The following is a 14,539-nucleotide window of genomic DNA, read 5'->3' on the forward strand; positions in this document are numbered from 1 at the left end:
CTAAAAGCTACTTTCGGTGACACTTTCTGAACACATCACAAAAAATAGTTAGGCAAGTATAAAACCAGTAGCAACTTTATTTTTCATACAGTATTAAAATACAATACCCAATTTCCATTGAGCCTTGTATCATCTTTGTTGTAGTCTCGCTTTGCCAGACCTTCCTCCACAGTGCTGCGGAGGAGGGATATGGCTAGTCCACACAGCATTCCGGGATGCAAAATTACGAATCCCACTACGGCCACGCCCCGCCCTACGAAGCAGCTCGATTGGTTGGGGTTAGGCATTTCACCTCGAGTGGTTAAGGTTAGGGGATTGGTCAGGGGCTAGGACCTGTACATGTAAGCATGGACGCCTGGCCAATAGTAGTCTGTGAACGCTATTGAAGGGCGGGTCTTGGCGTGGCCATAGTGGGATTTGTAATATCGCTTCTAGGATGGTAGAAAAAGGTGCTCTGGTTTATTAGTATTTCCTTAAACCAATCTCAATCGTTTTGGGCGGTGCTAAGCTTCGTACGCAACCACGGTGCCACTGCAAAACAGCCTCGGGAAGGAACTTGTTTTGGTGGAACGTGTACGTTCACAAGTTGTTTTAGTCGTGCTACAGAAAACTCAAGATTGGACAGATAGTCTAGCTAGCTGTCTGGATTTACCCTGCAGAGATCTGAGGAGCAGTTAACCATAGTCCTCATAAATCCACCGGAGTTTAGAATTCCGATGGAAGGAAGCAGACATCGCACGAAAAGACACGCATCCTGCGATATTTTCTGCGGGAACGGAGCAATCCCGGAAGTGGAACGTCGTGGATGTAGACTATCTTTGTTGTGACATGCCACATATCTGTCAGAAGTTATTAATGGAATACAACATGTCATCTTTGCCCCACTCAATTGGTACGTTTCCAGCTCATTTATGTGACTCAGAGGATCACAGCTGTAAAGGGGCGAATGGTCATGGTATACATATGTCCAATTTTAGGGCTCCAGAGGGAAGCGGAAGGTCTTGTTTCCCGTCCTGCAGCGCAGCTCCACGCAGTCCAGCCTCAGCAGAAATGGTCCTTCTTCGTGGTCATCAATCAGTCTCTAACAGTCAGAGATATGAGCAGTAATCAGCTGGTAAATTATGTGCAAGTCGTTCAGTCAAATCACCTGTATCTGAGTCTATACCCTGCATTATCTTGCCTGCTATCAGAATGGTCAGTAGTGTTCAGAACAATACACATGCAAAAAGTACATTACCACCACAACATTACATTTGGTTATTAAAAGGTCTCCTACTGTACCACGCTCATTTCCAGGTTGATACTTGTATTTCACCATGATGACATCATATATTTGGAATTTTTGTGCTGCAGTTTTGAATTGGCCAACACGTATACGCATTTCAATTTGGCTGCGATAAACTGCTACTATATGGATCAAACACACTGGGGCACTTTAAAATGGACCGAGGCACAACGGTACACTTTTGGATTTCGAATTGACTGTCGGTTTACGAAGAACAGTGAAATTATTTTAAAGTAAAAATGAACACAGTGATGTCAGTGTTGGAAGTTAGGACAGACAGACACAAGATGTCCCAGTACCTGCATCTCCTGAATGCACTCCTTCATCTGTCCTGTCAAGTCTCCAACACACCAGGCCAGACTTACGTGGAAAGATGGATCCTAGAAAACACACCAGTGGGAACATTATGGCGGTAAGGCACGGAGGTGTGCACTACTTCAGATTCTTTTGGACAATTTATCAGGGTTTCTGCAGGTTTCACCCAGTCAAATTTAAGACTTTTCAAGACCTTTTTAATACCATTATGAATAAAAATTTAAGACCTATATTGCGACATTCAAAAAATAAAATCAGATGTCAGAGTGTGGAAACAATGTCTGAAACAATTCCCTGATTTCCTCATTGGCATAATAGGACTGGTGTCTAGATTGGCTGCAAAATAAGTTGCTTATTGGTCTAATTTATACTCATAATACAGTAAATTATAATTGGACTAGCGACAGAAAGAACTAAAACACCACGGAATTAAAAAAGAACATTGTAAAGCGCTGCGGGAACATTTCAATGAGCATAAGAGGTAGGGGAATTAAGACCTATGACACAATACTTAAGCAAATTTAAGACTTTTTAAGGCCTAAACTTTTGATTTTGAAATTGTAGACTTTTTTTAGACTTTTTAAGACCCTGCGGAAACCCTGATTTATTTATATTTTTAAGACAAAACATTGCTTTAAAATCATTCATTGACTCATAATTATTTCTACACTAAATCATATGGAACAATATGAAAACACAACTGCCCTATAAGCTTAAATCAAAATTAAAATGTAATAGTTGCTACAATATAGAAGAACATCCCATTATCTAATTTACACCATGTGGATTCACTGTATATACACAGGTACCAACACTTCAGAAAAAGACTAATTCAAACTTAAAGAGTGACACACAAACTGGTCCAGCTATAGATCTCAAAGGGTAAAGTCTATTTGTGTGTGTGTCGATCACTAACCTTATAGAAAGTGTCCAGGTGAAACTCTGTCATTGTTCTGTCCAGTACTTGGCTCAGGTCCAACAATTGAGCATGCCCAGTACACACTTCCATCCCCAGAAACGTCCTGCAGGGGACAACAGACAGAGACACATGCAGGCAGTCGAACCATGAAGAACTGATGCTCAGGGAATTAAACAGACACATTAGGAATGAAAATGTATTGTTGACGGATCTTTTTGGCAACAGTAACAACTGAATAGTGCCACAGATTTTTTTGTTTATAGCACCTTAGCCAGTAACCAAGTTTTTAATATATATATATATATATATATATATATATATATATATATATATATATATATATATATATTTATTAAGGATAGACTGATTCTCTGCCTTCTTTTTGGCAGTTTGCAGATTATCTGTATCGGCATTTTATTTGCCTGATAACCGATAAAGTTAATTTTTAAAAAGTGTCTGTCCGTCTACTAACTTAATGTCCCGCCCACAACACTATCTGACTATCTTTTACTGGGTATTATGTTGAACGTTTCTAATTTATTAAATAATTGCTTAAAGCATTTCAACAAAGTTTTGTGTTGGAGTTTGTAACATTCCAAAATCTCAATTTTGACTCTGTTCCGAATATCGGTTATCATTAACTTCTAATTATCGGTATCGGTCTTGAACAAACCAGTATTGGTCGATCCCTTATATATATTAACTATGAGAAAGAGAGAGAATTAAAGGCCGTGACTGTACCTCGTCCTCTCAGCGTTACAATAGACCCTCAGTGTCCCTGCTGAGCACACAAACCTGGCAACGAGAAACACAGCTAGAATGCAATTTCCACCATAGTCAGCTTCGGATGTTACTTTCACATCTTTATCTAATCTACTTTCACTATTCCACCTACTGAAGCGCAAGTGATCCACTAGGCTGCTGCAAATGAAGATTTACTCACCTTGCCCTGAGAAAGTTAAATTATTTATAGTAACACAATGATTATATATGTATATAAACTCTCTTCATTGTTCAATTTCTCTTCATCATTTCATTTCCTTTTGTCTTACTATCTTTGCATGTTGTGATACAGGTTTTTTTCACCAGCTAAACCCTTTTCTAATATCTTTTGCATTGAGCATTTTACACTTTTAGTCTTTAGTGCAATTCAATTACCCGTCCTACAAATGACTCCCTGTACATACTGCATCTGCTTTGCAAACTCAAGGGCTAACACTGTTAAGCAAAAACAAGTTTTGCTCCGGTGTATGGGTATGTGAGCAAACCTCTTGCAGTGCATCAGGCCTGCCCTGAGGCTCTGGGTGAAGGTTTGGATCCAGTGGTGTCTGAGCACCACCGTCTTAGACAAGCTGAGGTGGAACTCCTCCTGCGGGGTCAAAGCCACACCATGGTCCCCGGCTAGTGAGAGCAGCTCCTCCAACAACTCCCTGAACTCCTCCTCAGGATGGTCTGATGTGCAGAGGAGAGAGAGAGGGGAAAACAAGAAAACACACACACACACACACACACACACACACACACACACACACACACACACACACACACACACACACACACACACACACACACACATCCAAATGAGATTAAAACAATGATAATTGACAAATCAATCGTCAGTAGTGTGTTGGTCTTACATGGCAAATAAACATAGGTAGCCCAGTTGCCTCTCTCGTGTTTAAAAGAGCGCACGCGTCCACCATGGAGAGAGCTGTCTTCAGTCTGTGAACCCACTTCATCTGGAAACATGGCCAACAGGCAACCAGGAAGAGGTAGCCTAATAAAAAACACAGCCCAATAAGACCTTACAGTACCTTGAAAAAATAAACAGTTTCAATAGGCTTATCATCCAGGGGTTGGCTATGGCGAGAAGTTGGAAAATTACAAAAAGGTTACGTACGGGACGATTGATCATACACGTTTAATAACTACTCTTGGACATACGTTTACAATTTGTGTTTTCTGTCTCATCCTCTTTCTCCATACAGTCTCTGGTCAATCATGTTGTCCAACTCAGGCTACAGAAAGCCAGCACAACACACACCTCGTTTTAGGAACCTGTTCCTCAATTTTGTGTTTCTTTCTCGCTGGGCTGCCATTGTTAGCATCATCTTCCTCTTGACACTTTCGAGAAGAACTTTTGTTTCGATCAGTCGCTGCTGCCGCCGACGACTCGCTTTCCTCCTCCGAGCTGCTGCTGTAGCCAACCAACATCCTGTGGTTTGTCAGGACATATTACACATTAATTATATATGTACATTTGCTAACTGACTGAGAGGGATTAACATAGGTATTTCATGTTAAACTATAGGAAAAAGAAACATGTTTGCTCGGCTTTAAAACGTATTTTCCAGCGGCTTCGAATAACAAAACGCCGGCTTAACGTAGTCCTGCGCTTCCGACGTAAACAACCTGTTGTAATGCTCATTTAGGTCCCAGTGAAACACAGCACCACCTCGAATCAGTTCCACTTTCATACTTCTCAGAGGTTTGCCTCAATATACGTATAACAGTGCATATATGAGGCCTTAAAGAAACCCTTAAGTCAAAAATACAGCTAGGCCTATCTTTCATCGTGACGTTTAAAAGCGGTGACAGATTCGGTTAAACTGAAACTAAAGTTGGCTTCCGATTCGTTGCTTCCGATTCGACAGTTAAGGGAAAATTTAAGGAAATATTAAAACTGAAGTAAACTGCCCATTCTCCGCGCCTGATTCAGCGTTAATTAGGTCTAAAACACACTTTTAGATTTGTGAAAGCTTTATTGTCTTCATGAGAACGCAATAAATGAAGATTTGATTGTTTTGTCACATGTAGACCACATTGAACCAGGTCCAGATTAAAGCCACTATACCTAGATTTTACTAATCTGGTCTAAATTATCCCAGAGAGGCTAAATGTTCTAAAAACACAGTTTCAGATTAGTGAAAGCTTCATTCTATTTGTGAAAATGCAATAAAGGGAGATTCCATGGATTTCTTCACTTATAGACCACATGGAACCAGGTCCAGATTAAAACCACTATACCTAGACTTGTTAAATCTGAACTACATTATCCCAGAGAAGCTAAAGATTCTTAAAAACACTGTTTCAGATTAGTGAAAGATTCATTCTATTAATGAAAATGCAACAAAGGGAGATTTCATGGATTTCTTCACACCTAGACCCTTTTGGAAAAGGTCCAGATCGAAAACCACTATACCTAGACTTGTCAAATCTGGATTTAATTATGCCAGAGAGGGAAGAATCTTTAGCCTCTCTGGGATAATTTATTCCAGATTTGATAAATCTAGGTATAGTGGTTTTCGATCTGGGCCTGGTCCAATATGGTCCATGTGAAAAAAACAATCAAATCTCCCATTGCATTTTCATGAATAATTTTTAAACTGTGTTTTAAAGAATATTTAGCTTCTCTGGAATAATTTAGTCCAGATGTGTCAAGTAAGTGGTTTTTAATCTAGACCTGTTTGAATGTGGTCTACATGTGAGGAAAAAAAACAGTCAAATCCCCCTTTATTGCGTTCACATAAAGATAATAAAGCTTTCACAAATCTAAAAGGGTGTTTCAGACATAATTAACACTTTACCTAAATATCTAACACGCTTTCACAACAGTAAAAGGTGCACAAAACGGAGGATAAGTCGCGCAGCAATGTAAGTTATGTACGCTGTGAATGGGAAGCTATAATCAGCTTTAAATTTCCCTTAAATTACCCCTTAACTGCCGAATCGGAAGCCGATAATCGGAAGCCAACTTCAACGTCTTACTTACTACTGGAAGATAAAATTATTTTTCATGATAGTTTTGACTTATAAACAGCAACACCTTTTACTCGTTAGGAAAACCGGAATAAAAAAACGTTTGCAGTGTTACATTAAAGCCATAATACACCACCTTTCCCGTGTGTGTGTGTGTGTGTGTGTGTGTGTGTGTGTGTGTGTGTGTGTGTGTGTGTGTGTGTGTGTGTGTGTGTGTGTGTGTGTGTGTGTGTGTGTGTGTGTGTGTGTGTGTGTGTGTGTGTGTGTGTGTGTGTGTGTGTGTGTGTGTGTGTGTTGTGAGCATGCCAATTAGCTCTTGGTTTATTCATGTTCCCGTGCGCGGGCAGGGGCTCAGAAGCTAGGCGATAGCTAGCTAGCAATTTCTAACAAAATGTATACGTTTTCGTTTGCCGAGAGAATGCCCTAGGAGCACAGCAGCCAAAGAAATGTTTACGTGAAACGATACCGCTTATTTGGGAAATTGCGAAATAATCTTTTGCCCATTTTAATGACCAGCAAATCTCTTTTTTTTCGGCCCCTGGAGCCACAGCGCTCGAACAAGAGAGCATCCGAGCACCGTTTGCGGATGTGAAGAAGTGACCTGTTATTTGGGGGAGTAACGTCAGCTAACCTACAGTAGACTGTTATTTGACTGGACGCTCCAGGTATGTAAATGCAGAATTTCTCATCACTGTTTAAATTCACCACTCACTAACAAAGGCTGCGCTGCAGCAGTTACTACTAGGCTATTATTTCCTGTGGCTAGTCCGCTAACGTTAGCTAGCTCTTTTCTGCGCCTCTGTGGCTGCGTTAGCATGTGGCTATGCTAGCTAGCTAGCTAAGCTATCCTGATTACAGTGATCTTTGCCTGGAAACGAAAAACGTTATGATGCGCAGACGCTGTCTTCCACTTTTCTTTTCTTTTTTAACCGCGAATCGTTGAGCATTTTGATTGCTGCATAGGCACGGGGGGAACTACATTACCAGTATAATAAAGATTTAAATGTACGGCTTAGTGTTTATGTGTTGTGTCCAAGTGTGTATGTTAATGATTGATCACCTTCGATGTGATTTTGCGTTTACGGTGCACATCCTGAAGTTGTTGTAATCACATTTTATTGCATTGGGATGCTTTTGGCAATGTCAACATGCAGGTACATATCATTGTAAGGAGGATGTTTTACACGATTCTATGCCTTTTGACTGACAAACACGCTATGATCAGCTCTTCTGTCAGAGTAGTTTAACGAGCAGACAGGAATAATCTGCTGTGATATGTTGCTAGAGAGGTTGCCATCATAGTCTGGCACCCATCTTTTGTAAATCTAATACTGCAACACCTCACAGTAATACTAACTCACAAGTTGTTGTGTCTCAGTTTCTGCTGAGTTTATACCGACCCATTATAACTGGCTGCTAAAGCTGATGTAGCCAAATTGTAACTGTAAATTAGCAATCTTTCTATACTTTTTAAAAGCATTTTGCTACACAAATGTTTTTTTTTCCGACCAGGGTGTACTGTCTATTGGGTCAGTGGATGTTGGAGAATCAACATAATGCTACACTGTTGTTATTGAGTAACCTCTTTCTGCACATTGATAATTTAACGTGCATTGATTCTGTTTTCCATACAGATACCACTTGAAGGCCACAAATGAAGTGAAAGCAGGGGATTTTCTTCCATCTTTCCCCACAGGTCTGAGCTCCACACAGCTGTTCTCCTCTGCACTAGCTATATCCTCCATCACAGCCCCTTCACCAAGCACCCTTGCCAGTTCTTCAGTTCGACTTGCTGAAATGGAGTGAGTGTTTTTCTCCTGTTTTCTTAACGCACTCTAAAGCCTTCAGACCGTTATTTAAATATGTTCCAATCTCCCATTCTTACTGCAGTTGGGCCACACCAGCTGCCAAACTGAATCCCTACACCCGAGCCCGCATGACAGAGGCCTGGCAGCAGCATGCGGTTGCTCCACCTCCAGTCGTCCACACCATCCCTCCAGGAGCTGAGAATGCGTTGGGCTGTGCAGTGTATGGCATTGTCCTGCAGCCAGATGCTACGTCTTTACAGCAGCAGCCGCAGACCCAGCACGGACAGCACAGCCAACACAGCCAACAACACAGCGGGAGTCAGCAGCATGGAGGCGGGCAGCACAGTCAGCAGCAGCACCCTGCCCAGGCCCAGCAGACCTCCCTACAGGTAGGGGCCGAAGGAGGACACAAGTGTGGGGCCTGTGGACATGATATCTCCCACTTGGCCAACCCACATGAGCACCAGTGCATGGTGAATCAGGACAGGTCATTCCAGTGCACCCAGTGCATGAAGATTTTCCACCAGGCGACAGACCTGCTAGAACACCAGTGTGTTCAGGTGGAGCAGAAGCCGTTTGTGTGTGGGGTGTGTAAGATGGGCTTCTCCCTACTCACCTCTTTAGCCCAGCACCACACATCCCACAACAGCACCAACCCGCAGAAGTGTTCAATATGTGAAAAGACCTACCGACCCGGATCTTCTGGCAACGTCACACCCAACTCAAATAATCCCCAGCAGCCCAACAGTGACGGGGCGTCAGCAAGCAGCAGCTCGTCCATTCTACCCTTTCCCTCAGCCCGAGACCGGCCGTACAAATGCTCCGTTTGCCAGAAGGGCTTCAAACACCTGTCAGAACTCACACGGCACGAGAGGGTGCACACGGGAGAGAAGCCCTTCAAATGTGACACGTGTGACAAGGCCTTCAGCCAGTCGTCGCACCTGCAGCACCACCAGCGAACACACAGCAGCGAACGCCCGTTCAAGTGTGCCGTTTGTGAAAAGAGTTTCAAGCACCGCTCCCACCTTGTGCGCCACATGTATGTGCACTCTGGGGAGCACTTGTTCAAATGCAACTTATGTGAGCTGCATTTCAAAGAGTCGTCGGAGCTCTTTCACCACCCCTGCCACCCGCAGGGTTCCCGCCCGTTCCGCTGTGCCACGTGTGGTAAGGGTTTCAAGCGGCCGTCCGACCTTCGGCAACACGAGCGCACACACTCGGAGGAGCGCCCCTACCACTGTGACGAGTGTCAGATGAGCTTCAAGCAGCAGTACGCACTGGTGCGCCACCGACGCACACACAAAGACCCTACTGACCGGCCGTTCAAATGCAATCTGTGTGACAAGGGCTTCATGCAGCCCTCCCACCTCCTGTACCACCAGCACGTCCACGGCATGGACAACCTGTTCAAGTGCGCCTCGTGCCAGAAGGAGTTTAGCCAGTCGGGAGAGCTGCTCAGGCACAAGTGCGGCGAGTCGTCCAACACCTCGCCCGACAAGCCGTACAAGTGTGACGTCTGCGGCAAGGGCTACAAGAAGGGGTCGACGTTACAGCGTCATCAAAATTCTCACTGCCAAGAGAAGCCCCTCAAGTGCTCGCTGTGTGACCGCCGCTTCCTGTCCTCTTCGGAATTTGTCCAGCACCGCTGCGACCCTTCGCGGGAAAAGCCGCTGAAGTGCCCTGACTGTGAGAAACGTTTCAAATACTCATCAGACCTGAACCGACACCGGCGCGTGCACACCGGGGAAAAGCCGTACAAATGCGGCCACTGCAACAAGGGCTTCAAACAGCGCGAGCACCTGACCAAACACGCAAGCACACACTCCAGAGAGGGCCAGTTCAAGTGTGTTTGGTGTGGCGAGCGTTTCAGTGACTTGGGCTCTTTGCAGGATCACACTGTGCAGCACACAGCCGATGGAGGGGGTTACCCAGTGCCCCAGTGCATATAAATCCTTTTTCCCTTGAACAGACAGTCCCCTAAACTCCTGTCTCCTCGTCCATCCCTTGTAGGCTATTTATTCAGCCTAACTATCTCCGCATTTGCAGGACAGTCCAGGCTATTATTATTGCATTCATTACTACCAGTGATACATCAAGTTTTTTTTTGCTTTACTAACCTGCCCCAAGCCCTTTAGTACTTTAGCCCTGTCATTTCATAAGATCCTGAGCGTTTCTCACTCCCTGCACTTTCCTCTTTGTTCCACCTCTTTTTCTTCTTATACCTGACCTCTACCCTTTTTCTCAGCCCCACAATTAGACAGTTGATAGCAGTGAAGAGGCCACAACCACTTAAACTGCCATAAGTCATACTTAGGCTGCATTCACATCAAATCAGGCGTTGTGCAGTGGTGTGAGAGTGGCCCATTTGTTTCTCCATTGTATTCCTATGGTGCTAGCATTTAGCCATGCTGCTAGTATGCCGGGTACTATGAGTGATTGTCTGTCCGCATTGACAGATTTAATAAATAAAAAAACATTTACTTTCACTAACTACCCGGGATGCAAGGCAAGACTTAACATTATGGTGGGATTTAAACTGGTGCACAAGGCCAAATTGAGTGATTACACGTGAAACATGATGTTACACTTACATTGTCTTTTGTCTGATTGGCAGTTAAGTGATATGTCACCACAGCGTGACGTCGGGTTGCGTTTCTCCAAAAGTCGAATGTATCTCAACTTTTCGGCATACCCTGCGGTCCCCACCGCCGCAGCCTAAATGCACTTCCCATATTCAAATGAATTGTAGGACTGCCGTTTTTGCAGCAACGCCTGATTTGGTGTGAATGCAGCCTTAATCAGACTGTTGCAGACAAAAACGGGTTCCATAATGCAAGTTGATCCAGCAAATATATCCCTCCTAAATTTCTCCCCTCAGAAAAGGAAAGATTGAATGTAAATCTCCCTTAATTGTTATATAAGACAGACATAGTTTTTTGTGTGTGTTTTTAAGTAGTTTGGCATTAAGTAGGTTTTAAGGTTTACTGAATAAATCAATAGAGTTAAGTTCAGTATCCACCTAAACTGACGGGGCCAAAGACTTGAAAGTCTTGACTGCTAGAGTGTCCACTAGAGGGGGATCATTTCCTTGTTTTTATCTTTCCCCCTCTCTTTCTCCGATGACCTCTTTTCCCCGCTCTTAAATTACTCCCCTCCCCTCATTCTTCCTCTCATCTTTGCTTCCTCCTCTTCCTGTCGCTGTTTAGTATCGGAAGACTGGGAAGTTTGACTAACCCCTCAGCCACTTTTGGTTTTCATCTCCCCACAGTAATTCAGAAACTGTGTATTGTCCTGACCCGACTCCCTGTGTCCACATCACTTTTTTATTTTTTTATTTTTTTTTTTATGAAATAGCCAGTAAACTCCCTCAACGTATGTGAAGGGAAACCATGTAGGGGGGAGTTTGGGGATTAATTGTCCTATAGTGAAATACCAAAACACCAGTATGAAGAGGCAGCACCTGATCCCAAAGGTGTGTAGACTAACCAACCAGATGAAGTTAACCGTCAATAATAAGAAAAAAAAAACCTGATGATTGATACCAATCTCACACTCCAGTATAGACAACTATAGAAGCATATCTTTCTCACTAATATAATGGTCATATTCCTGCAGACATCAGTGCTGTTAGACTTCTTTGTACTGAAAATGTCCAAGTTTGAACATTACACTTCCTCTCTCAGCCTGTACATACTATGGATCTGTGGGTGTACTTAGCCAGGTAAGTTGAAAATGTCAGAACTAGTCTTTCTTAAAAACAATATGTAAGAGCTGTTTTTGTATTCTTGCTACTTTTTACTATGTGAAACATTTGGACAAATGCTCTTTTGTTCTTTTTGTAGTCCATGTAGTGATTGTATCTGTATGTTGCAGGGAATCTTAAAGAACACCGTGTGTGTGTGTGTGTGTGTGTGTGTGTGTGTGTGTGTGTGTGTGTGTGTGTGTGTGTGTGTGTGTGTGTGTGTGTGTGTGTGTGTGTGTGTGTGTGTGTGTGTGTGTGTGTGTGTGTGTGTGTGTGTGTGTGTGTGTAAAATTCTGTCAAACAGGGACATTCAGACTGTAGAGAATTGTATTAGAAATATTTCAGCAGACCTATTTTTTATTAAATGTACTAATCTTACTGGTCTGTCCGAGTTGGTTTTCGCAGGATGAACCTGCACTTTGTGTTAAATATTTTCCATGTTTTGAAAGAAGTTTTAATACTCAGTTTTTCCTGTTACATGTTGAGCTGTGTCTGTCAGTGGGTTTCTACCAGAGTGAATGACGCCTTCCTCGTCTTTGAATGCTATGAGATTCTAGTTGTGCTTAAGAAGCCCAGAGAACAAGTTGGTTTACATGTCCACTGTGATCACCATGGTTCCTTTTTCTGTTCATCTGCGGAGCGGTTCCCTCTCTCTCTGTTGAATCATGGTTTGAGTGCAGTATTGAAAACAAACGGAGGAGGCCAAAAAGACGGAAGTAAAAATGTTTTGGTTTTATTCTGGCTTGCAATTCTTTTCTTTTTGTTTTTAGCCTTAAAATGAGGCCACGGTGCCTCTCTGCCTCTTCCTCCTCTTCTGCTTTCTGTCTCTGTCCATCATCATGTGAGCTCAGACGGTTGGTTTCATTAGCCATCGTATTTTTATTTTCTGAATCTGGCATAAGACTGACAACATCTTGGACTTAAATAAGTACTGTATGCTTTTTTTTATGGTTTCACATGTTTGTATTTTTTTTTTATTAATCTTTTAATTTGATATTAAAATCTATATTCCTCGATGGAGAGACCAGGGCCTTGGGTTGGTTTGGGATAAATATGGCTGTATTTTTTTTTTTTTAATACGTCTGCCAGAGTTGTACTCGAGCTTTTCCCAATGTAGAATTGTTTCTAACGCCAAATCCCAGAAGAAACCATCTCTGCACAAAGAATTCGGTAGGGTGGTGGTGTAAAAGTTGAATAATACAACACAAACACATCAGGAATCGATACACGCGGGTTCATATTTGCCAAGTGCTGGAGGACTTTGACTTGTTAATTGGTGCTGACACATCATCATGATGTGCATAATAAAAAAAAAAAATAGTCACTCCAGGTGCAGGACAAGGACCTCACACACTAGTGCAGACAGTACACTTAATATGTATTATTAATAGTACAAGTGTACGCTCAAAGCCTAAGAATAATTCCAGCCCAGTGGCGCTGGTTTAGTCGCTTTTATTGCTGAGGGTGACTGTCTGGTAGTGCGTTACTCCTGTGTGTATTATAGAGTGCTGATCAGGTATAGGTACAACATTAACTGACAGTGAGGAATATTGCAAAGTGAAAACAAGAACTGCACTTGTTACATCTCCATCAATTCTTGGTTTAAAAACTCCACATCCAACACAGGCAGGGAAAGGAGAGGAAAATCTCTGGTCTAAGCACAAATGAAATAAACCCACCCTTCTGCATTTTCACTGGTGGTTGGCTCCCCCCTCCCCACCATCCTTTCCTTTTCAGTTCCAATAAATGAACCTGTCAGACCCTGGTGTCTCTAGCTCTCTGCATGCTTGCTGTGATAGTTCCTGTGTTCTGTCCCTGGGAACTGGTGCTCCCCCCCCCTTTCCTCACAGCACTGTTCCCTCCTATAGCTTTTTCAAATTGTATTGTAGTTTATGTGAATGATGTTGGAAAAAAAAAAAGGACAAAAATCTTTGTGGCGACGTTCAGTATGTGTACATTCATGCTAAGATTATCTGTATGTATGTAGTATTCAATTACACACAGCACTAACAAATAAAACTTTTTCATCTATAAACTTACAGGAGTCATGAGATTATTTAAGAAGGAAATACACTCTTCTGAATCAAGAGAGTTCTTGTTGACATTTGTTAGCTTTTTTTTATTTTGTTCTAAATGATGTATTATATTAAAGGTTATCTGAAAAAAATACCACACAATGTCTCTAAAACAGAATGTTACAAAATGCACTGTAATTATCAGAAGTAAAAGTATTCATTATGAAGGATGACCAGCCCCTGTTATAAATTTAATTATCTTTCTATGACACTGATTTATATCATTGGGATATTATTACTGTTGCATTAACATGTTAAGCAGCATTTTAATGTGGTCTAGCCAAGGAGATCAATTGAATGACTTTACTGTTGAGTATATGTAAAGTAATACATCATAACAAGACAATCTAATATTCTGTATGTAAAAATCTTTTTATATATAATCTGTAAAGAATACCATAGTAACTATGGCTGTGAAATAAATGTGGTAGAGTAAAAAGTACAATATTTCCCTAAGCCATAAAATGGAAATACTCATGTAAAGTACAGGTAGCCTATCTAAAATTGTTCTTAAGTACTTGAGTAAATCTACTTTACTACTATCTAGTCTACTACAGGTGATTACCTCATGTAATTGGTTTTAATGACGGAGATAGCTGATTTCATGTCAGGCTCCAACATTAATCTAAACAAATA

General features: G+C 42.1%; 2 protein-coding genes across 3 annotated transcripts; one reads left to right on the top strand and one right to left on the bottom strand.

The window, feature by feature from the left end:
* Window positions 1-870: 870 nt before the first annotated feature.
* Window positions 871-5,102, bottom strand: usb1 (U6 snRNA biogenesis 1). 2 transcript variants are annotated; one of them, XM_028585818.1, is made up of 8 exons: window positions 4,932-5,102; window positions 4,564-4,734; window positions 4,157-4,296; window positions 3,788-3,971; window positions 3,261-3,314; window positions 2,517-2,622; window positions 1,585-1,665; window positions 871-1,081 (listed from the first exon to the last, which is right to left on the bottom strand). In XM_028585818.1, exons 1-8 carry the CDS (start codon window positions 4,994-4,996, stop codon window positions 974-976), a joined length of 909 nt encoding a protein of 302 aa, XP_028441619.1. In that variant the 5' UTR covers window positions 4,997-5,102; the 3' UTR covers window positions 871-973. The 2 variants fall into 2 exon arrangements, with proteins under 2 accessions (XP_028441619.1, XP_028441620.1); XM_028585819.1 differs by lacking the exon at window positions 3,261-3,314.
* A 1,477-nt stretch (window positions 5,103-6,579) lies between these two features.
* Window positions 6,580-12,024, top strand: znf319b (zinc finger protein 319b). The gene is made up of 3 exons (XM_028585072.1): window positions 6,580-6,943; window positions 7,913-8,080; window positions 8,169-12,024. Exons 2-3 carry the CDS (start codon window positions 8,076-8,078, stop codon window positions 10,033-10,035), a joined length of 1,872 nt encoding a protein of 623 aa, XP_028440873.1. The 5' UTR covers window positions 6,580-6,943; window positions 7,913-8,075; the 3' UTR covers window positions 10,036-12,024.
* The last annotated feature ends 2,515 nt before the right edge of the window (window positions 12,025-14,539 follow it).

Source organism: Perca flavescens, chromosome 8 (assembly GCF_004354835.1).
Source record: "Perca flavescens isolate YP-PL-M2 chromosome 8, PFLA_1.0, whole genome shotgun sequence".
Lineage (NCBI taxonomy): Eukaryota > Metazoa > Chordata > Actinopteri > Perciformes > Percidae > Perca > Perca flavescens.